This window comes from Diadema antillarum, unplaced genomic scaffold (assembly GCF_040938485.1).
Source record: "Diadema antillarum isolate AM-2024a unplaced genomic scaffold, OU_Dant_1.0 seq00001370_RagTag, whole genome shotgun sequence".
NCBI classification, from domain to species: domain Eukaryota; kingdom Metazoa; phylum Echinodermata; class Echinoidea; order Diadematoida; family Diadematidae; genus Diadema; species Diadema antillarum.
This window is the reverse complement of record NW_027272131.1, coordinates 130,101-155,312: the sequence shown is the minus strand read 5'-3', so window position 1 is coordinate 155,312 and position 25,212 is coordinate 130,101. Positions and strand designations below refer to the sequence as shown.

The 25,212-nt window shown below is 37.7% G+C and overlaps 1 protein-coding gene across 1 annotated transcript; it reads left to right on the top strand.

Annotated features, from left to right (window-relative positions):
* Nucleotides 1–1,649: 1,649 nt before the first annotated feature.
* Nucleotides 1,650–24,421, top strand: LOC139708712 (proton-coupled amino acid transporter 1-like). The gene is made up of 7 exons (XM_071620646.1): nucleotides 1,650–1,820; nucleotides 6,566–7,148; nucleotides 7,761–7,855; nucleotides 9,474–9,753; nucleotides 19,477–19,655; nucleotides 20,592–20,697; nucleotides 22,126–24,421. The coding sequence occupies exons 1-7, from the start codon at nucleotides 1,650–1,652 to the stop codon at nucleotides 22,305–22,307; spliced, it is 1,596 nt and encodes a 531-aa protein (XP_071476747.1). The 3' UTR covers nucleotides 22,308–24,421.
* The last annotated feature ends 791 nt before the right edge of the window (nucleotides 24,422–25,212 follow it).

Genomic DNA, 25,212 nt, shown 5'->3' with positions numbered 1-25,212 from the left:
ACAAAATCAGCTGTGGTCTTTATGGATCTGTCATGGGGTCTGTGGGTGATAACATTTCATAATCTACAATCTACATTCATTATGAATGACATTTAATACATCTGTATCCATTCATTATTAGTTTTAGACATTACGTGCTTAGAGGGATAGTATAGTGTTGGTTGGGATGAGTATTGGGCTTTTAACTTTTTACGAGATACCAAGGAACTTTATGAAATAATACAGAGCATACCATTCTAAGAGGAATTCAAAGTTTATATGATGAAAATCGGTTTTGGAATGGCTGAGACATCCCAAAATAAATGAAAAAAAAGTGATCCTAATAAAAGGTGGGTCCCACCTTTTATTAGGATTGCTTTGTTTTGGATATATCTCAGCCATTTCAAAACCAATTTTCATCAAATCAACTTCGAATCCCCCTTTTTTTTAATCAGGACGTACATGCTCTTTCATATTTCTCAGTGTCTCACAAAAAAAAATGTTAGAAACCCGAAGTTAGGTCTTAAAGGAATCTAGGTCTTAAAGGAATCATATAGTTTTGGTTGAGACCAAATTTCAAGTTTCTGAGAACATTTTTTGGTGAGATAATGAGAAACCTCTTATGAAATATGAAAGAGCATGTAATTCCATGAGGAATTCAATGTTTATTTGTTGATTTAAATTGGTTTTGAAATGGCTCAGATATCCAAAACAGAATGATTCTAATGAATTGTTTTACTTTGTTTTTGGATGTTTCAGTCATTCCAAACCCGATTTTCATCAAATAAACTTTGAATTCCTCTTAAAATGGTATGCTCTGTACTATTTGGTAAGTGTTTTCTTGGTATCTCGCAAAAAGTTAAAAGCCCAATTCTCATCTCCACCAATACTGTACCATCCCTTTAACCAAAACTATACAATCCCTTTAACTCATTTGGCAGCATGATGATATTTTCAAAAGTACTCATGACAAAGAAAAAGGATGATAATCTACCAAAGCCATTTGCATGTACAGACTGAAAACGTTGAATGTTTTGTATTGTTCTGATACCTATTGAAAACTTGAAGTGAAATGTAAATTATAATTGTATGTAGTGCATACTAAAGGAGCAAAGTTCTGCCCGTACGATTGTACCTTAAAAACTGAAGAATAGCTTACGTAATGAAAAAAGAAATTGATGGAGAATAATTGACCTGATTTCTTTTGAGTGTTGTCCCTGAAAGTACCATATTTTCATCAATGTGAATATCGTCTGAAGACTTTCTACATTGAAGTGTGAGTACAATGCATTTTACTCCTTCCTGCAACTTGCTATCTTTTTTAATCAATATCTCACATGCCAACATGAAGTGTGATCTCTTCTTTTTCATGACTTTGGGAGAGAAAAAAAAGTTACCCCTAAAGTGAGTAAAATTGTGTAAATTTTCACTGTATTCCCCTATCTTTAATGAACAGTGGTAAAGACATATCAAAAGTGCCAATTATCAATATCAATCTCAACTGACAGACAACAGAACTACATAAAAAAAAAACCAAACAAACATGGGGATGAATGTGGAACAATGCCGTACAATACAAGCACAGCTTCACTGACAAAACTGGTTTGTTATGCAACAAAGTGGCATGATTATCTTCATACTTTGTTTTTTATCATTATATATGGTTATATATGATTATATTTTATTTCTGCTTCATATTCTTTTATCTATCTATCTCCCTTTCAAGGTCATTTTCATCAAAGTGTTGGCAGCTTCTCCTGGACAATGCAAACATTTTCAAGGCCTTCATCGGAACTAACTTCCTCATGGTTTCGTTCGCCCTCAGCATGAGTGGCCTTTATGTAAGTCTCTGAAACTTTACGCCCAGACCACATAGAAGGAATATAGGCTGCGTTTATCTAAACATTTTCTGTGGCAGAATCACAATCCTAAATGTGTTTGAGGCATTTTCAGAGGTTAGATAAATGCAACTGTGTTTTCAAACACGCTTAGAAATGGCGTTTTGAAATGCCTTTCAAATGCATTTTGAAACTTGTTTATGTCTCAAGGTCAAATCCCAGCTGTTTCTGGTTGTGCTCTTTACCCTTTATTTTGTGTGTGACTGAGGAGGCATGTTTGCTGGTACGCATTAGACGTTTACTTCCCAGGTCGAACAGTGCAAAGTTGCTGCGCAGTGACAACACTCAAATCACGATTGTATGATGGTTTAGATAAACGCTGCACCCCCAGAACAGCATTTTAAACCTACGTTCGCAAACACCATTCCAAACGCGTTTTGAAACATGATTCTTTCTCTCAAGTTAGATAAACGCAGCCATAGAAACATGCAATGGGAGCATAGGAGAAGTGGTAGAACTGAGCTACGGAGTTCTTCTTTTCTTTACCTAACGTTTCTTTTCCATTAGTTGTGGGCATCAAGTTTCTCACATAAAAAGGGAAATAAGGATAGCATTATAAGAGCCTTTTTTCTCTGTGCACTCAAGTGCCTTGCTTGTTAATGTTTTCCTGTTCCACCCAAAGGCCTTTTTCCCTTTCAAATATCAAAGGTACATAAAGAACAGAAACTCATTATCATTGTATGTTTGGTTGGTCGGAAAATGGTATGTGCGTAGAAAGCCAGAATAGGCTTATTATGTTGCACATACCTCATGTTATAATCATTTTAAAAGCATACTTTAAAAAATGAAATGTATCAAGTTGAATAAATTGCTAAATTCATTTCTAGTTTGTACAACTGTATAAATGTAAGTACTGTAAAATATTTTTGCGGCATGAAATTCTCGTAAATTGGAGCCAACAGCCTTTTTCACAGCACAAAATTTTCGCGAGTTGCCTCTAACATTCAATGCACATAAGTGTTAAGGAGATCTTTTGCGTGCATTTTAAGTTCGCGAATCTTGGTACTCGCGAAATTCGCGAAATTAAAATGTACGCAAACATTCTTCGTTTTACAGTAGCTACTTTGCCCAGAGTGTGTAACAATCTCACCTTACATAGTGGTAGCTTAGATCTCCCATCACTCTGTTAACCCATTGCTTTTGTTGTTGGGGGTGGGGGGGGGGGGGGGGGGATTGATACACAGCATATATACAATTGTACACAGCTGCCCCTATTCATTCGCACTGGTTAGTAGCAAATAGTTCCAGATGCCCATTCACACTGGATGAGCCAAGCAGTTGCTTGAGACTTGCTTGAGACACTGCAATTTAATTAAAATAATTGCTTGTACATTAATTGGCAGGCCAGATGAGAGAGAAAAAAAAAACCAAACAAACACATGGATGTTACTTGTCTGTCTGTGCGTCCTTGCAGTCGTAGCCAGGTCGAGTGTCATTCCAAAGTGAGTTTATAGTCTCATGGGGGGAGAAGGGGGGGGGGGATGGTTGATGAAGGCATCACTGCTTTTTGATGGACACTACACAGGAAATGAGAGAGGATACTGTACACACCGCTTCCTGATTGCTGTTGTCATAGTTAGAAGTCAGTTTAATAGGGATTGTAGTTTGGACATGATCAGAATAGGGTAATTTGTACTGACATGTACGTGTTGGTCTTTAAATTCACTGAGATAAGAATCTTTGATGTAAGGATCGATGTAATCAGTATCAGTGGTGCTTGCCAGTACATCCACCTGACAGAAAGCCTGGTATTTGGCAATATTTACAGAAAAATTTCAATTTTCATTCAATGCAAAGCAATAAAATGGATGCTTTGCCAGTAAAATGTTTGCTGAAAAACCACTGTACAGTGTAGTTCTTGTCACCTGGTTTACGCAGGTTCATTCTTTATCTGAACATGAGTTTCATAGATTGCTGTGATGGACAAGCTGATGCTGATGTCACTTTTAATTGAGTAAATTGCCTAGCCAACTGAGAAAAAAAAAATAAAAAGGTCCTATGGTTTTTTGAACCCATGTGCACACCAGCTATCTCTGAACTGGCAAATTGTGGTGAAAAGAGTTAAATAGTGAAGGTCACTGTCAATTGTTTGATCATATGAACACTTGATTGTGAAACCATCTGACTGTGGAAGGATGACTTAGTCATCATTACTTCCTGAGGCCGAACGCCTTTCAAAAAAAGTGTGGAATAACATTATTGCGGCTCTAAAATTTGGGTGTGTCTCTACATATTTGTGTCTACAGTTGTAATTGATATATATCTATCCTAGAGACTACATTAGGGTTATGGCCTAAAGAGACCTCGCACCATGAGCAAATTAAGTCATGTACAAATGTAGATGGACAAGGGCAGTATTTGTATAGCGACAGTGCTGTCACTGCACAAATGGTAATGTTTGTATTGAAGCTCTTGATGCAATGCTTTCCAGTGTAGACTCCTCATTAAAAAAAACAACAACAACTTGACTTTACGTAATTTGTATTTTGGCTAGCAATGGTGTATATCATGCGCCCATTATGAAACCTGCACTCATAATGGCGAATATGATTTGCAAATGGAAAATATTTGAAATGATAAAAGTTCAGGTAGTTAATGTTTATGCTGGTTGTTAGATTTTATTCATTGTAGAAATTTTTCAGACTTTGTTTCTAAAGGGGGGGGGGGGAGTGACAATAAGATGGAGGAACTGACAGGCTATTTCTCTTGGATTTCTTCTGTAGAATTTGAAGGAAAATGCAACCCAAATATATGTATGGATTGAATGAATGCAGCAACATTTGTGAAACATAGTGAAAATTGAAGAAACTAAGACGATTCATTCAATTTATGATTTTTTAAAGGTTTGATTCTACCATCATTTGATGAGAATGCTGCATTTTATGACATCACGCATAGTATGGACAGTGCTGTAAAAAAAAATTCTTTTCTAGCATAATGGAAGAGTGCTTGACTTTACCTCTTTCAAAAAGCAGAGAAATGAAATTATCCTTTGTATACTGTATGTCAGTAACAAGTCAAAGGAATGTGTACTTTTTATAGAAATTGAAATTTTATGGAATTCTCTCATTAATTGTTTTCCACGCATGACATCACAAACTTTAGTCTTCGCATCCAGTGATGGTGCCACCAAAAATTCGTAACTTTTGAATGGATTTTCTGGTTTTCCTCATTACTCAACTTTCACTATGTGCTCTCCCAATATTTCTGCATTGAATTCACTCAATTCACATGTGTATTTGGGGTTTTATCCCCTTTAAAGTGCGTCAACCCACCAAGTCCCACAAACCACATTCTCTAGTTTGCTGCTGTGTCTCTGTAGTATCATTACTTTTTTTTTTCTTTCCTCTCGTCCTGACCGATGCCACATTTGTCAGGACCACATGGCTAATGATTGATTGCTCAAACTGATCACATGTCCATTGAAATTTGCATGGCCATCATGGGTTAGTCCAAATGTGACTTGCACTTTAATGAATTTATTTGTTGAGGTTCTCTTTCAGTTTGTAAGTGGAATGAAAGTGTGCATATTGGAATCGGATATTGTAGATCAAGATATAAGGGAAAAGGATTACTTGTATGCATTCATATTGCATGACTGCATTTCTCTCAGTGATAAGAGATTTCCAAGCAACTGTATCTGTCCAAAAATCAAAATATAGACAAATTTTAAGTAGTGAAATACAAATGTGCATTCAGAAGTCACACACTACAGAAAAGTCTTGAAGTTTTCATTTTTATACTACAATACCCCCCCCCCCTTCAAGAAAAAAATGTTCCTCATGTTTAAATCCATGTATGTGCCCCTTTTCATCCACACAGCTATGGAGAGCCAAATGTTATTCTATAACTGAATGATAAGAACACACAACACACTGAAGCGTAAACTTACAGGTTAAAATTTAGTACAGTAAGCATGTGTGCTGTGGCTGAGCTATACATGTGAACTTCACTTCTGTACATCCTTCGTAGGATGCAATAAATACTAGGACAGTGCCATTGTCTACTCTGCCTGTAGTGTTAGTTGATTTTTTATGAACTTATGTAACGACAAGTCATTCATGGCTTTATAGGCTATAAACTCTAGACCTCCAACTTACAATTTGAACGAGTATTCATAATGCAAATGAGAGCAAACCAGAAAATTGATGTTGAGGAAGGAACTTCAAAGGCATTATTTACATGATAGGATGTATTGTGATACAACTGATCTTCACATATCGTCGTTGGGGCGACAAGACCTTATATTACAAAATGTCAAATGTTCAGGGAGCAAAAAAACATGGCAGCCAAAGCACTGTATCTAATGGGATAGACATTCCTTTGACATGCCGTGGTGGCTTCATTTTTGGGGGAAGACATCTGTGATTTGGACAGGACATCACTTAACTGATTATCTGACCATTAATCAAAAAAAGTCATTTTCACCAAAATTGCAGATACAAGGTCTTGTCACCCCAGCGACGATATGCATCAAGTGTGGTATCTTGAACATGTTTTAAATCATTGTTCCCAAAGGTAAACAGGACCTTTAATAATGCAATGCTAGGCCATACATGTTTGGGTTTCTCTAATAAGTACATATGTAGAATAAGAGCAAATGAACAGAATGGTGTAAGATAATATTTAACATAAGAGAAGATGTCTTCAGGATAATCACTCTCTTTTTCCTCTGTTTCTCATCGTAGCTTGGCATTGCTGGTCTAGTCCTCATTGCGACTGTGACTGTTCACTGTTGTTACCTCATCGTCAAGTGCAAACGCTACGTGATCGCCGACGTCGTCAAGAAGTTTGACCTCACACCGGAGACGTCCCTCACGCACCGCAAACTGGTGCAGAGCATTGAGAAGTCGCTGTCGTACGGCGACGTCGCCCGCCTGTCTCTCGGGAAGTGGGGCATCTGGCTTACCAATTTTAGCCTGGTGCTAACCCAGTTTGGCTTCTGCACGAACTACTTCGTCTTCATCGGCAACACGGTGGAAAGAATGTTCCCCTTTGTGAATGCAACTATTAGTGACTGGACCAACGTCTCAACGACTCCTCTCCCATTCGTGGAAACGGCCACCGAGCCATTCTCAAACTTATCATACATTGAGAACACGGCGCTACAGTCCACTGCGCCTCCCTACCAAATCCTCATGCTCATTCCTTTCCCCATATTCATCGCCTTTGCGTACCTGCGCAGCATTCGGCAGCTAGGATCAAGCAGCATAATTGCCAACCTGTCTGTATTTGTGGCGTACAGTGTTGTCATGTATTACATATTGCGAGGTGAGTTGGAGAGACCCAAACCTGTAGAGTGTACAGACATGATGAAAGAAGTTAGCTTCTCATATCATTGAAGCGTAAGGGAATAGTTTTGATGTATAATCATAAGAGAATAATAATTATATCAGTGCACAGTCAATGGAGCAGCTACTCTGACTAGTGTGTGTATTAGACTGTAGCAGTTGACTTCATTCTGCCTATTGATGACACCTGAAGAGACAATAAAGATTTGTGGAAGTACTTTGATTCTTTTATTCCTAGAAGTGCACTAGGTTAAAGTTTGTGATTGCTGTTCTATATATCATATACAGATATATAATTATGTATATCTATCTATTTATGTATCTGTAGCTGTTTATGTATATGTATATGTGAACATAATAATATGTATACTGTATGATTACAAACACAATGTACTTCCCCCCCCCCATACACACACATACCCACACATATATATGCACTAGTTTGTGTATATCATTATCATGCTTTATTGTTGATTTTATAATACATTTTATGCTTTCATTTATTTCTTGATCTATTCATTTCTATTGTTTTGTTGTTGTTGTATAATCTACTTTTGTGCCTCTCATTTCACCCTCTGTCTTCTTGCTGCAGATTTTGAAGTCAGTAAAGATATTGTGAAGGTCAACTGGGCCAAATTCCCCATCTTCTTTGGGCAGGTGACTGGTTCATATGAGGGCATTGGAACGGTGAGTGTCTGATATTCATGTCTGTACAATGAGCCCACCTGGGAATTATGATATTTTGAGACTTATTTTCTCCTGCTTTTTCCGATATGTGTCAATTGACATCCTGTTTCCATATTTCCACTTCATTCCCACCTTTTCTTTGGGGGTGGGAGGAGGGGAGGAATAGGATGTACAAGGGGGGGGGGGGCCATGTGGTGGTGTGTCCATCATACCTAACTTATCACAAACAGTATATCAAAGCAGTAAACAAGAAGAAATAGTTTGAAATGTGGATCTGTCAGACTTCATATGGATAACGTTAGATTAAATTACTCCTAGACATGTCTGAAAGAAATAACACAATATTTTTCCACAAATCTGTGGCTGCAGTCACACTATGCAAAACTATGTATAGTATGCTTTGCAGTAATTTCAAGAAGTTTGAGCGCGTGGTCATACTACTAACAAAACTATGGGTAGTTTCAATGACACAAAACTACCTGTAGTTTCGATCTAAAGAGAAAAACCCACCTTCTCCGTGATTGTAGAATGCAAACATGTAACAGCGTGCAACAGAATGCGCAATGTGCATCAACAGCATGAATGGAACAATTATCTCTTCACAAACTTCTGGCAGTTTCAGCTTTGTACAGTCACACTACACTACACATAGTTGCGCACAGTTTTGCGAGAAGTAAGAACTTCCCAAATGCAAGCAGGAAATTGCACGAGAAGTTTTGCAGGAAACTTTTTTAGAAGTTTGCAGTCACACAGCCCAAACTATGCGAAGCTAAATACTGGGTAGTGAACGTAGGCACAGTTTTGCTTAGTGTGACTCTGCCTTACTGTATGTGTATGAAGACTAGCATTTCCCTCCATATAGTAGCCCTACTGGCATCCATAGTCTTCATCCAACACTGGCTTTGAGGATTGTTTGACGAATTACCCATTACATATAACACCTAAATAGATCCTTGTCATTTGATTTGTTGTTTGACATTGACCATTTGTCCCATTTTACTATTACGTCATCATTTGTGCAATTGTAACTCCATTTACCATGCAATCTTGGATACATGCGATTTGCTCCATTGCACACATGTCAACAGCCCGGCACACCACGTACGTAAAATGCTTGCGTTCGCATTGTGCATGCGATCAAGCATATTCACAGACGGCGTGCTAGCATATAGTGCTCAGCACCCTTTTGATCTCAGATCTCGCACATTCTCTTTTGTTTCTAAATTCATCAAACATCAAATGACAAGGATCTACTTTTAGGTGTTATATAAAACAAGTAACAAATGTTCTTATGTAGATTAAGTAATACTGTAAAAGTGGATATTTTTGCGCGACTAATTTTTTGCGCTCGGCAGGGTAAGAAGAGTTTCGCATGTTTTTAATTCCACGGAATCAAGACATCATCTGCTGGAACAAATGCGCAAAAATTTCAACACTGCGAATATTTCCTCTTTTACAGTAAATGTTTTTCATTCATGCAATGGACAGAATATTTCACTCAGTGAAAGATGAAATTAATGATCCATTCAGCGAGGTGCAGGCGCATTGAATGGATCATTCTGTCCATTGAACTCATAAACATTCATCATTTGTATACCACTGCCCACCATCCACACAGATCATCCCCATTGAGTCCAGCATGGAGGGAAACCGTCACCTGTACCCGCTCCTTCTCCATCTCAATGTCCTCTTCTTCACTGCGCTCATGGCCTCCATCGGCATCATGGGATACCTCTACTACGGCGCCAACGTCGAGCAGGTCATCACGTGGAGCCTGCCCCTGTCTGACCCCCTGACGCTGGCCGTCAACATCACGCTGGTCATCGCCGTCATTTTCACATTCCCCCTCCAAGTCTTTCCCATCATCGAAATACTGGAACAGATCACGTTTGGGCCAGGTACTCTTTACTTGAGGCTGCGTTATCAAAAAAATATAAAGCAAAACAAAAGAAAACAAAGCAGCCAGGTAGCAAAATTTTCAAATTCATGTAGTAGATATCATAGCCATTGCTCAATCAATCATAACAGCTCTCGTGTGAGTGTGTATATATATCTCCTTTTGTTTTCTGCTTCATCACAATGTAAATGCATGTGCTTACAGTGTGTTTCTTTACTGATTCCTTACTAATTCTAACTCTGGAGAATGTGTTTTACAAGAAGCAAATCATATTCAGGGGTTGAAGTAGTGCCATAGAGCCTCAATGAAAACACTCGATAATGACCATCTTTCACGTAGGAACATTTTCCCCCTTGATAGCTGTCATGCATATGTAAATTTCTTTGTTTTCATTTTTCAGTTCATTTTCATTTATTTCATTTCCAACAAACTATGTTGGGAAATAGACATCTAAATACCGGTACACATAATTGTAAAAAAAGACAAAAAAAATCAGTACAACATCGTCATGAAGGAAAATACACTTATTTGTAGGCACTCGGCATATATTTCGTGAGATTGCCAAAATACAATGATTTTATTCACCAAGTCTGAGAAACTACCTCACTTTTTTTATCGTTCAAGATAACTATAAGTACGTATTCACTGCTGGTGTTGCATAAAATCCGAGTTTCATTTCATCCCTTTGTTGTTCAAACATAGTCATTTGTTTCTGTCGCAGAATTTTCAAAAGCCTCTAAATTGTTAAGTATACTATTGATTCGTAAATTGGCAACACATGCTGGAAGAGTAATGTCCCTATTTCTCCCTCAAAATGGCAAAAAAAAAAAATCTATTTCTTCTGACTTTGTGCACACTTTTCATAAGTTCAACCAGTTCCATTTGATTTTGTTTTTGTACACGATGTGCAGCAAAATTTGAAATAAATGCCAAATAAATCATGAATATATGATAACACCAGCAGCAAAGTTTTTGTGACTCGGTGAATAACTTCATGTACATCTGTATGAATGCATCATTAAGCTCATGCATGTACAAATCGTGTAGTATGTGATCCCCATTACCATAAACCTTGATGCATGCACATCAGTATCACATCCATGTTAATGTCTGTCATCATTTTGATAGCATACAACACTGTCTTTAAAAGAAACAAATATAGGGAGGGGCCGGTTCTGCTAGGCTGTCATGCCAAACATAAGAACCTGTCATTTACAGCAAGTAAAAAAAAAAAAATCACTTGTGTATGTTTCTGTCATTCTTGGCCAAATTCTGACTTATTTGGGAAGTATCCAGTCAAGCATGTATCAAGTTGATCAGCCTTTTGTAAGCCTCTAGATACAAGTAGTAAGGGACGAGTTCACATCAACCCACATAATATAAACAAGTATTGATATTGCACATTAAATTACACACTTTCTATAGCATACATGTAGGTTCTGCTTTCACACAGATGTGCTCGCACCCACTTTACCTTCAAACTCTGCCTTCATGTGCCTTGTCTGCATGTTTTCAAACAGTTTTAGAGGAAAAGCCAGGTCTGTTATTGTTGCTCTCTGTATTTGCACATTATTTGCTAAATGAAAGATGACATATTTTTGTGCCTTTCTTAATGCAGGCCGAACCAGTTGTACCAAAAGACATTAGTTGTTGATATTGACGATTGTAAGATACAAATACTGATTTAAATACTTCATTTCATCAGATTTCCTATATGCAGTATGTATGTCTCAAAATAAATCGGCCTCGCTTTAACCCTAAAAAGACTGGGCTATTTTGGTAGCTCGAAAGACTGGGGGGGGGCCTAAAGGGCCCCCCCTTAAGATCTCGGCCGTGGATCGCGCGATCGCCGCGGAAATTTGCACAATGGTAGTGTGCGATGTAATCTACAAGATCGTATATTTAAATTTTCCAAAATAGTCTTCTTTTATTTTATTTTGATTAATTATGCTAATTTATGCGAGAAATCAGACCTTTTTGATCTAAATCAGTAAATAAAGCTCCAAAAGTGCTCATTTTTGGTCTGGATATTCTTTGTGGCATTCTTAGCAAATGTACTTGAAACAAGGAAAAGTAGAAATTACGCGGTGCGTAACATATGTCCCCGCCGGAAGTAGCATTTTGTAACAAAATGTGCAATATAGGTAAAAAATCAAGGTCAAAGGTCAAAGAAGTCAAAGGTCAAAATTCTGTGTAGAAGTTTTGAAGCCCTCACCTAGTGCCATCACATAAAGCAAATGGAATCGAAATTGGGTTAGAAATGGCGAAGGAGTAGCATTTTGTAGCCAATGTACAATATAGGTCAAAAATCAAGGTCAAAGGTCAACGAAGTCAAAGGTCAAAATTCTGTGTAGAAGTTTTGAAGCCCTCACCTAGTGCTATCACATAAAGCAAACGGAATCGAAATCGGGTTAGAAATGGCGCAGGAGTAGCATTTTGTAGCAAAATGCACAATATAGGTCAAAAATCAAGGTCAAAGGTCAAAGAAGTCAAAGGTCAAAATTCTGTGTAGAAGTTTTGAAGCCCTCAACTAGTGCCATCATATAAAGCAAACGGAATCGAAATCGGGTTAAAAATGGCGAAGGAGTAGCATTTCGTAGCAAAATGTACAATATAGGTCAAAAATCAAGGTCAAAGGTCAAAGAAGTCAAAGGTCAAAATTCTGTGTAGAAGTTTTGAAGCCCTCACCTAGTGCCATCACATAAAGCAAACGGAATCGAAATTGGGTTAGAAATGGCGAAGGAGTAGCATTTTGTAGCAAAATGTACAATATAGGTCAAAAAATCAAGGTCAAAGGTCAAAGAAGTCAAAGGTCAAAATTCTGTGTAGAAGTTTTGAAGCCCTCACCTAGTGCCATCACATAAAGCAAACGGAATCGAAATCGGGTTAGAAATGGCGAAGGAGTAGCATTTTGTAGCAAAATGTACAATATAGGTCGAAGGTCAAGGTCAAAGGTCACGACTGAAATTCTGTGTAGAAGTTTCAAAGCTCCCATGTAGTGCTATCATATAAAGCAAACAGAATCAAAATTGGCTCATAAATGACAGAGAAGTAGCAAATTGAAGATTTTGATCACACACGGACGCACACACGGACACACGGACGGACGGACACACGGACGGACGGACACACGGACACACACACGTACGGAGCCCGTTTCATAGTCCCCTGCTCGAACTCGTTCGGCGGGGACAAAAAAATTTGGTATCAAAATTAATTTCTTATTCATTTTATTGTTTTATGAATTTCTTATGTATTTCTTTGTTTTTTCAACCTTTTGTTTTTGTTTTTTTCAGCAAAATTTGTGGCAGACCCTTTTTGAAGCATAATACTACTAAAACAGATTGATTTTAGCCATTGAGAGTAAAAATAAGCATATTTATATGAACCATGTGATAAAACTTAATTTGTATTGACTTTGTACACAAAATCACATTTTTGAGCCATTTTCGGTCTCACGTGCATGTACAAAAAGTTATGTAACTTCAGAATCGTACCCCCGGGCGTCACAAATTTGGTGTCAAAATGTGCGGGAAACTCGAAAGAAAAAAGTCATAAAGCATCGCGGCGAGAGCATTGCGTATTGCTGAGTAATCGCGCGAAATGTCGAGGGGGGGGGCCTTTTAGGCCCCCCCCAGTCTTTTTAGGGTTAAAAAAAAAGGGGGTCGAAGAAATTATAGCATATTTGCTCTGTTGGCGATGATCCAGTTAGATTTTCTCATTTAGTTTTTATTACCTTGTCATCATTTAAGAGTCTACCTCCCATGCCCCATCATTTGCCAAAAGGCAGATAAAAGCATACAAAAATTCAAATAAACAAGGCTATTGATGCAGATCCAAACTGTATCACAAAATATGTACATATTATACACTATTTCTTCTAATGTTCGATCATCATAGAGCATTTTCGTGGGCTTTGATTTTTCTAGTATTTTTTTCCCTTCAAAAACTGCATCCACACTTCCAAAATGGAGACATGATCTGAACTGAATGAATAAATGTCGTCATGACGCTATCTTAGCATATTTTCAATCTGTTCCATCTGCATTACATAATATGAACAAAGCTTTTCTCCCAGCTCAACCAGTAGATGCTTGATGCAATTTATCTCTCAGCTGGCAAAATGAGATCAAATTTTTATCTTCACATGTTCCTTCTTTGCTCACATAATTTTCTGCCTGCCTCAGTCCCACACAGGCTTTTTTTCCTTGTGGGACACCTAAAGCGATGCTTTGAGCTCTATAATTATGTGGACAATAATGTATATTATTTGTGTGATTATGACATGGCACATACGTGTAGGTTATATCCAGACTTATATTCTCATAAAGATCAACTTATGTAACATGCAAATAGTACATTGTATGTTTAATGATTCTGACATTATTAATGATTAACATTGCTTTAAGCTTTACTTCTTGCCCATAATTTCATTCAAATTTCCTTCTTTTTCTCTCTTTCTCTCATCCAATACTAAATCTGAATTTAACCCTTTAGCATCCTCTTCCTGTTTGTTTTTTTATTTCTCTCATTAAATAATTGTCCTATTTCACACTGATATACATATCAAAAAGACCATGCATACTGCTATATATAATGCTGGCATTCTTATATTTCCTTGATACTCCTGTCCAACGCGAATACATACCACTCTATAGGTCGCTGTCTTGGTCCACCTGCCGTGCAGATGGAAGAAGCGGATGATTCCGGTTACGGAAATGGCAGCAGTGAAAGTGACGCTTCAGGTAGTGGCGATGAGGAGGGAGCCATTTTGGGGGACACGATTGCTGTTGTACACTGCCTTAGTTTGCCATTAGTCCTTTGCCTGTTTAAAAAACAACAACACATTTCTCAGTATGAGGGATCACAGTGAAACACATCTGTCATGTTGTTGTACACTGTCATACTTCGTCATTGCCCTTTGCTTGTAAACTAACACAGTTCTCAGTATGAGGGATCACAGTGACACATGTCTTCATGTTGTTGTACACTGCCATACTTGGTCATTGTCCCTGTGCATGTAAACTAACACAGTTCTCAGTATGAGGGATTACAGTGAAACATTTTTCATGTTGTACACTGTCATACTATTGCCTTTGCGTGTAAACTAACACAGTTCTTAGTATGAGGGATCACAGTGAAACATATCTTTCATGTTGTTGTACACTAGCTATCATACTTCGTCATTGCCCTTTGCGTGGAAACTAACACAGTTCTCAGTATGAGGGATCACAGTGGAACTTATCTTTCATGTTGTTGTATACTGTCATTACCAGCCATTGTCCCTTGCGTGTAAACTACGTGTTACTCAGTTCTCAGTATGAGAGATCACAGTGAAACATACCTTTCATGTTGTTGTACACTGTCATACTTCATCATTGCCCTTTGCATGTAAACTATTGGCAGTTCTCAGTATGAGGGATCACAGTAAAACATATCTTTCATGTTGTGGTATACTAGCTGTCATACTTGGTCATTGCCTTTGCGTGTAAACTAACACGGACAGTTCTCAGTATGAGGGATCACAGTAAAACATATCTTTCATGTTGTTGTACACTGTCATACTTGGTCATTGCCCTTGCGTGTAAAACTAACACAGTTCTCAGTATGAGGGATCACAGTAAAACATATCTTTCATGTTGTTTTGTATACTAGCTGTCATACTTGGTCATTGCCCCTTGGCGTGTAAACTAACACATTTCTCAGTATGAGGGATCACAGTGAAACATCTTCCATACCTTTGCCACCAGTAGGGCAAGGCTTATAAATGTCACATTTTGACCTTAACTTTCAGTTTCACTGTGCAGACGACAGAGTTCCCTTTCACCTCGACTTTTCACTCCCCTATCCCCTGGCACCATTCTTCTTTGTAGATCTTTACAGAATTCTCTGCGAGAGTACTCTCTATCTCTCCCTCTCTCTCTACCTCTACCTTCTACACTAAAATAATTCAGCTCGTCACTCATTTTTAGCTAAAGAATGCTCCTTTTTGTCAACTTTCCACGCACCTATCCCTTTTAAAAAAATCCAAACAGTCCTTTTAAAGTGAGGCAGTCTCACGAATTTTAAAAAAATATGTTGTTGTTGGTACCTCCAATGAACTACTTTCACCAAAACAAACTTTCAAATCACCAGATAAGCTCGTAAATTTTTGTTGAAAAAGTGTGAATCTGCATGGTGAATATGCTAATGAGCAAGTCTTGGCGGAGAGTCCGACGTCACCGAGGCACAACTCTTCCCAGCCTTGTTCTGCTCGTTATGCGTACACTAATTGTTATGGTAATCTTCGGTCTGAACGCCAAACTCTGCCTATAGTTCGTTTCCAGAGACATGCATCTAACATGGCATTTCTTGTGTTAGAAGTAATATGTGACAGGGAGCAAGGGCAATTTGGGATTTCCAGCACTTAGCACCATATTTGTGTGCTTACAAAATATTGTTGAAGTATCATCTTGATACTGCTGGTGGCAAGATTGAACTTTTTTCGTTGTGATCCCACAAGTTGCCTTTAATCACCATCATTTCATATCAGTATGAATAACTAATAGTCAAATAATGCTAGTTGCCAAGGATTAGCAATGTATTTCTTGGTATATGTGTGTACTGGCAATGTATTACTGAACATTATGCTTGATTGAACATCCAATGCGTGAACCTTACATGATCAAGTTGTATTTGTAGGTCCATACCAAGAAATCCTTGTACCTGCCTGCCAGGGACAACAGAAGCATGATATTGGGCAAATAATTTGTCAGGATGCTGGTCTTGTGGCACACTTAAGATTTATACTACAAGGTACTGTGCGAAGGTGCAGGAAAAACAAAAAAAACAAACGTAAAACAAGAGAAGAAGGCCATAGAAAGATGACCGCACATCCAGGAGAAGCAAATGCTAGTGTAGCTTGTATGATATATGACAACATGAAGGATTGCCAATGCAGCATAGCATTATTTAATATTTACAATTGGCATCTTGGTGATAAATAAATTACAAATTAACATATTTTGTCCCACCTGCCCTTTCTTACAGTCGGCAGTGGTGGATCCAGGAGGGGGTGCACAGGGTGCCCCCCTTATTTTTAATCTTTTAAATAAAAGAAATAAAAAGAAAAAAATGGAAAGGGGCCCGTGCGCCCTCCTTTATTTATTTATTTATTTATTTATTTGCACCACCCCCTCCCCTCCCACTGGTTCCCGGATTCCTGGAACTGCCCTAGGTTTGGTGTATATTTTGCAAGGGACTGTATGTGTTACATCATGTTATTAGAATATCTGTTGTTTATATGACAGTGTTTTGAACAAAATCAGCAGGCTGTGGTAGGCCCGACTCATATTGCCTTTTGACGTGTATGCTCCTGCCATAACACTCTACAATTCTGTTCAAAAATTCCATATTCTTGCGTAATGTGTGTGACTCACTATCCAATCACGTGAGTACATGCAGTACATGTGACTTTTAGTTTTGTTATTACCTCCGCCAAGGGAGGAGGTTATGTTTTCTACCGTTTGTTTGTCCGTGTGCAAAATAACTCAAAAAGTTGTAAACGGATTTGGATGAAACTTGCAGGAAAGGTTGAAAATGACACAAGTATAAACAGATGATTAAATTATGGTAGTGATCCAGAAATTTTTGTGGATTTTATGAAGGATTTTCTAGATTTTGCAGTTAGGGTCAATGCACTTTGGGGTTCAAGCTGCGCATTTTTGAGATTTTCATACACATGCTAAAGTGCGTGCTCTAGTTTCTGCTAGGGGGAGGTGCACTGCGAAGCTGGAAGTCGATGATGTAACAAAAGGCTTCTATATTGGGAAATTGGGTGATTTTCAGCATGTACATACGTATGGGTGGAAGATCAGTAGTGAATATTAGCTGCTTGGCGGAGGTCTGCGCTCTCAGAGTGCTTCTCTAGTATTGTAAATGCTGGCAGCTCAAGGTTTGCATAAAAAGCTGAGGAGCTTTGATAGATGTCAGTAAGTCATTTAGTATGTAAACTATTCCAAAGATATCTGTAGGCTGATAAGCTGAGGAAGACTAGAAAAGTATATTGCCCTCAGTAGTATCATGTTGCACTGCTGGTAGTCCTTAACTCAGATGATATGGACCTAGCTCAGGCCATACCGTTCAGTGTTTGCCCCTCAAGGCCAGCCAATGTTATGTAAATTTGTGTGTATGTCACAATGCTTTGTTTTGTCTAGGCAGGGCATTTCTATTCAATTTGCAATTCAGTTCTCATCCAGTGTACTTGCCTCGCTGTTCACAGCAGACTAACTTCCTGCTATGATTTTGTTTCGTTTTCTTTTTGTTCCCACAAATCTTGTGGTTTTGACCTCGTGAATATTATTGCATTGTTTTTGACATCATAGTCACAACTGATTGAATGTTGGCAATAGATCAAAAGTCCAACGAGGTATTTTTCCACTTTCTATACTGTGCTCAATTCATTGTAAGGGAAATCAGAACTGTGAAGCAACCACCTAATTTATCAACCTCTCACATCAATTCAAAGATAAAACAAAATGACTGAAGAAAACTTTAATTTTCCTCTGATATGGAGACATATACATATGAAATGTGTGAAATAATGTTGAGATAACACAATTTCAGTTGTTTAACAATGTAATACAAGATATTACCCAAAATTGTTTATTAGAAGTAATACAATCTCAGAGCATACCAGATCGTGGTTGCTACACGATGTTTTATAATGGATCTCATCGATTGCATATGTGGCCACCACAGTGCTTATCACGTGAGAGTGAATCGCATAAAACCTGTTGGCTGCATGTGTACTTCTGAAAGGACACGATTTGATCATCAGATACTACAGTAGTAATATTCCACCTACCCACTTGTGAACAGAGAGGGTGCTTCAGGAATAAAAGTTGTTGACAATATACTACCATCAGAATTATTTTACGCATTTGATGTCAATGATAATACTAAAAAACAACTTGTCCTCAGCCTGAAACTTGAGTCAGCCAGACAAGTTTCTTGGTAGATCCTTTTAATGTATAGCAAGCAAGTGTTGGAAGATGAATTTTGAGCCTTTTTGAAAATTATGTTTTACCTTGAATTTGATCTTAATTGATGATGTCATGTCTTGCTGATAGTTTCAATACTATCTTGACCTTTTAGTAGAATATCTCTCTCGTCTTGACTTACTGGGACAAGCACTGTCCAGCCCCTTCAAATCTTAAAGGGATCGTATAGTTTTGGTTGAGACCTAACTTCAGGTTTCTAGCATTTTGGGGCAAGATAAAGAGAAACCTCCTATGAAATGTGATAGATCATGTAATTCCAAGAGGAATTCAGCATTTATTTGATGAATATTGGTTTTGAAATGGCTGAGATACCCAAAACAGAGTAATCCTAATAAAAGGTGGGACCCAACTTTTATTATGATCACTTTATTTTACTTTGTTTTTGGATGTCTCGGCCATTCCAAAACCGATTTCCATCAAAATAAACTTGGAATTTGTCTTAGAATGTTATGCTCTGTACTATTTCACAAGTGGTTTTGTGGTATCTCACAAAAAGTTACAAGCCCAATCCTCGCCTCCACCAATGCTGTACCATCCCTTTAACTTATATTCCTATACCAGGTACTGGGTATGTGCCTGGTACTCACACTCAAATACTTGTGCACTCAACTATTAATTGTATGCTTTACTAATACATCCTCATAAACATACTTTCATATGTACTCAATCACATGTCAATTTAGGTCAGTGCCTTGGGCCATCACTAGACAGGGAACTGATCAATGATAGTGACAGTGATGAGGAGGCCTATTATGCGAACAACGAAAATAAACCTCTCGTCACTCCGACAGAGGACGAGGAAGAAGCTTTCATGCGAGAGACGTTTAAACAGTGCGTCGTCACGGTGACAATACCATCCTCTGTGAGTTCCTCCTCTCTTTCCCAGATCATTTCTAGATCTGGTTCACCTCCACCTGTACATTTGTGTCAAAGACAAATATTGTAATGATTTACTGTATACGCTGTATATTTTGTGGGGTTTTTATTTTTATATTGCAATTTTCAGAGGGTTGGGTGCTATTAGTGACTTTACCAACATGCAAAAATATTGGCATAAATGTGACATGCACACATAGATTTTTCTGTTCAGTACTGTACTCCACAAGTGCAAATTTAATCACTCTTGACATTATTTGGAAAGTCACAATTCACAGAAAATTACTGTCGCTAATAATATGGTGCATACAGTACAATTTGGGTGATTTTTCAGAAAGCTTCCATTGTCAAGGCAGGGAATTCAAAATGGTCATATTTCTTCTGTGAAAATGTTATTTGAGGATGAACTCACAAAATTTTCAACAATGTTGTTCCATTTCAGGCTAGATTTCTGACAGCCATCCTCTAAATTATGTTGGTTTGGTGTGTATGCCATACTATACCATGTAGTGCTACTCAGTAGTCCTTTGCTACTCCCTGCTTGCTAAGATGGAATAACAAAGTATCTCTCTAAAAGTTTGGACACTGCTCCACTTTGCTTGTACATCATAACAGATTTTGCCGTAATGGTTTTACAAGTGTCAAAATGATGTCATTATTTACTCAAGTTACAACCTTCAAATCAAGCATTGCAGATTAAATATACAATCCAGCTAGAATGGCGTAGTAGGTATTTGTCATCTAGCATGATGGTAGTATGCTAAGTGAAAGGTATCAATTTCATCAAGAAGAGACAGTGGTTTTAATGTATATAGGTGTTTGTGTGTGTGAGAGATTGTGAGTGTGTGTTTGTGTACTCCTGTGTTTATTGCAACCTTTTTGTACTTTACCAAAATTTATTATCGTGTGATCTGCCCGATAGGTCGCCACTTGGAAGCGGAATGTTCTGAGAACGCTGGTGGTGATCGTCCAAGCTGGACTAGCTTTGCTCCTTCATGATAGTATTGCCTACTTTGGAGCATTTGTTGGTATGTACATGTACAGCATAGTCTCCGAATGAGATGTATGATGTAGATTGTGAATGGTCATATGTGCAATGATACATGGTTACGTATTTGGTCAAAATGTGATTTTTCTATTTGACGCTGCTTTCTCTCTTTAAATGGAGGGTCTCATCTTACACTCTGTGTGTGATCTTGTTCAACTAGACAAATAAAGACTGTTACCTATTTGCTTAAAACAAACAAACGAGCAAACACATAGGATGTTATTAGATGTGGTCCAAGCTAAGGACTGAATACAACATCCATTTCTAAAGGGAGAGGAAATTATAAATGCACGTTTGATTGGGAGCCTACAGGACCACTATCTTGTGGTAATGGCATCATTATGTGCTACCTAAAATTAGTCAAAAGCATGTTGTAACAATCTTTGTAGCAAAAGTGTGCATTGAAACATTTTAGCAAATACTGTAGATGCAGAAATTTTCGCTGTACATTAATTCTCGCGTATTTCATGCTACTTCTGGCTAGCGCGAATTCTAAAACCTGCAAAAATATCTTCACAATTTTCTCTGCACGTTTTGAATGGGTTGATAATTGTGCAGTGCGAATTCAAGAACCCGCGAATATGTTTTTGATTTGCTCAGTGCGAAAAATTAATCACACGAAAATATTGACGTGTACAGTATCTTGAAATGAGCAGTCAATTTGCTGTGTAGCAAGAATACTTTCAGATGTTATATAAATGACAATATCTCCCAGAGAAAGAATAAATTGTATACAGTGAGTGAATGTTGTCATGCAATAATAATAGTACCAATATTGCTACTGCCAATAGTGATTATAATTATTGTACTGATTATTGGGATAATGATAATTATGATGATAGTAATAATGATTGACAGTTCTTATATAGCGCATAACACAAAGTGATAATGTCCCTATGCGTAATGTGCAGTAAAGGATAAATTCTTGGGATAATCATGAAAGAAGCTTAGAAAGGGGAAATATGTTTACACACGTTTATTTAACTTCCATCACTTTCAGACAAATGATATGATTGTGCATGTAATATGTATGTATGTGTGTATTTGCATGTAGACAGACAAACAAACATACATGTAGAAAGAATAAATAGAGAATAGTAGAGATACTCAAACAGTACTGTAAATCCAGAAACTTTCACACAATGAAATTTGTGTGCTGGGCCAATTTCAGTAAACTTGGCTTGTATATATATTAGTTTGCAGATGAGAGTATTTGCACAACAAACAAAATAGCATATCCAAAAATATTCTGATGAATTATTCCAATTTTCACAAAGGTTAGATAAGATCTTAGATATGCAAATATTTCCACACTGCCATGTTGTTTTTCTTTATGATGGATAACTGCCTAGGTATGTAAAGTTATTTATTGTTTATTGTTTATTCATTCTATTTACTTGCATTATAGGTGCCATTGGCAGCACAATACTTGGATTCATTCTTCCTTGTTCCATTCATCTTGTGCTGAGGGGCAAAGAGCTGCATCCCATTATCTGGGTGAAGAACATCTGCCTCATCGTCTTGGGCGTGGCTGGTGGCGTCTCGGGGGTGTACGCCTCCATCGACAGCATCATCAATGAGGGCAAATAGTAGATTGGCATTGTCATTCTCTGTCTAGTTAGAGTGGCTCATTCTTTGTCTGTTAGTGAGTCAGGACCAACTGATGAAGCATGAGGTTGTGTTTTGTTGTTGTTGTTTAGCTTGTGGGCCACATATTAGTCCCAATGGACACATCTTTATATCACATTAATGTGGTACATTTATCGGGCAGGAACCTGAGTCAGGGGTGGAAGAGCGAGCGGGGCGATGGCAGGCCTTGGAGTAGGATAGTCAAATGGTCAGATGGGGTAGCTGTGCGTATGAAAAGTTCCATTCCAGAAGGTGCTAAAATCCACCTTTGATGGTAAAGAAGAAACACCTGGATTTTTATTTCACAAGCTTCTAAATGTTTTCATGCAATTATCTTATATCCCATACGAGTACCCCAGAATGGGATAATGAACATATGCCTTAAAAAAATTTGCATGTCTACACTGATTTTTAAAGAATTGATATTTGAGGGGATTTTGTGGATTCAGCACAATTTGGAGCAAAACTTTTAGCACAGTGATGTGCATCACATAAGTGTTCTTTTAGTGAGTGGTTTCTGTGACTTGTGTATTTTTCTGAGATGGTTTATTATCTCTACACATTCTCCTCCTGTTTCCTCTTTCTCACACAAGAATTTATATGCATAGAAATGAAATATTTCACAGCTAATAATCAAGTAATATGTGGATCATCTGGAAAGCTGCACAACTAGGGAAGCTAGCCAGTGTGGCATTATCCTCTGGGGTGAAAGTACAGTCAAGCATGGACACCGCTGGACTTAGCACCTTTTGGAATGAAACTGATGTTTAATTACCTAATATCTCCATTTTCTCACAAGAATATCAATACATATACTTTGAAGAATTTAATACATGGGAGTACTAAAATGAATTCAATAAGCATTTCCTTTTTATAAAAAAAGGTCAAGTTTGAGGAAAATGGATTCAGCATCTTTTGGAAGGGAACTTTTCATATGAAAGTGAGCTGTTTGAAGGAAACTTTTGCAGTGGCATGGCTGCATCTTTGTGAAAGCTGTAGAGTGACTATTAAAAGCTCAAAGTAGAGCTGCACAATATCAACTTTTTGTTCAGCTTCCCTAGACCAGTGTGTAGTTTCTTGCACGCATCATTATTATCCACTCATATGTTTATGTGAATGGTGCTCAGACATTGAATCTCTTACAACTCTGAAAAGATGTAAGATAGCAACTCCTAGAACAGAAATTACCTTGAAAGATTTTTCCTTGCTTGTCTTGAAAATAACCGTCAATGCGCATGAAGATTCGTACAATGCAATTCAGTGCACAACTCAATGCAAATGAAGCAAGTTTTTAAATTCTCGACACACCCCAGTGTAGAGGACAGCTACATGCCAACACTCTGGTCCTGTACATGCAGATGCACATTTGTGTATTGGCTAAATCAGGTAGACAGTCAACATACAAAGAAAAACCATCAATGACATGTAGGATACCATGGAAGACTAGTCCAAGGTATTCTTGGGCTAATTTCTATGGTGGTAGAGTTGCTATGACAAAGTGAAATTGTGTTTACTTTGTGACATATTCTTTGCAGTGCAGATGAACATCTATCTATCTACCCTAGAGTGGACCATACCTCTATAAGCATTAAAAAGTGTCGCCACAAACAAGGTCATGGAACTATAGTGTAAAATGAGAGGGTTTTCATAGGGGAAAAGATGGCATTTAAATTGTGACCTCTGAAATTTTTTTTTTCATTTTTTTTTTTCAATAAATGAGCTACACTCTTTGAGGATATGAGTTTTGCATTTTGTGTCAAGTAACACTGTGTTACATAGTGCAGAACAAACTGTAGCACACAATAGTCTTTCTCCTACAGGAGTTTCAAATGTTTATTTGTTTTTTTCATAACAGATCATTTTCAGGTGTGTAAGAGGGAGATTAGTGTCATGATTTTGCTTCATGTTCTGAAATGTAAGTGGTTATGATGTTTATCTATAGCACACATGTCTTCATAGGCTGCATGTAGTCTTATTGTAAGTAATGTATCTGTACTGTACCATTACCAATGAATGAAACTAATATGCAGAGTTATATGTGTAATTGATTGCCAGGTTTTCTTTCACTGGCAATGATTTTTAGGTGCTTGTAAGTTTGAGATATTTTGATTTAAATTTGAATATCAGCCTTTAACAAGCATATTCTACAACTTATTTTTTTTTTTTATTTGAGTCTCTATGATGTTATTTGCTTTATGCACTCAGGTTCAGCTCTGTTTCTTTGTTTGAGAGCTGTGTGAATAACGGGTTTATCTTCAGTGTTTTACATTCGTGAAGAATTTTAAGGGGATGCCAGTAGGGTCGTTCACATCGACATCACTTATCACAGTCATGTGGTGGAATGATTCAGCCCAGTATCTCGAGATGTTCCTCTTTACTAGGCCGTAGCATGCTATGCTGTTTATTGATATTCGGCTTTTACCTACAAGTGTGACCCTAATTAAGTCGGGCAAAACCAGCCACATTCCACAGTGCAATTGTTGCACATGAAAGCTGTTCTGATACAGTGAGGATTACTAGGTGTTTTCTTTTTCTTTTCTTTTTTCTTTTTTTGGAGGGTGGGGGATGGAGTGGGATGTCCCTATACATTGACCACTACTGTGGATGTTGTGCTAATTGTTGTGTTATGCTAATTGGTGAAGGAAACATTCCGGCTAGTAAAGGGCATTAAGTTTTTGTGTGGGTAGTGTTTGCATCTTGTTAGTTAGGTAGAGTTTTTGGTAGCTTCTCTGGTTAGTTTGTTTGTAGGTGTGTCTAGTTATAGATATTTTATCTGAAATTCAAATGCATGCATTAATAGTCCTCCCATGTTTGAGAACATGGGAACCTGAAATTTTTACTTTGCACAAGAGTCTGCAGAAAATGA

Excerpts from the sequence above, each read along its gene's own strand:
- LOC139708712 (XM_071620646.1), top strand. The coding sequence starts at position 1,650 with ATGATTATATTTTATTTCTGCTTCATATTCTTTTATCTATCTATCTCC. Across the intron at positions 7,856-9,473 it reads CATATGAGGGCATTGGAACG|ATCATCCCCATTGAGTCCAG; the intron begins GTGAGTGTCTGA and ends CCATCCACACAG. Across the intron at positions 9,754-19,476 it reads ACAGATCACGTTTGGGCCAG|GTCAGTGCCTTGGGCCATCA; the intron begins GTACTCTTTACT and ends ATGTCAATTTAG.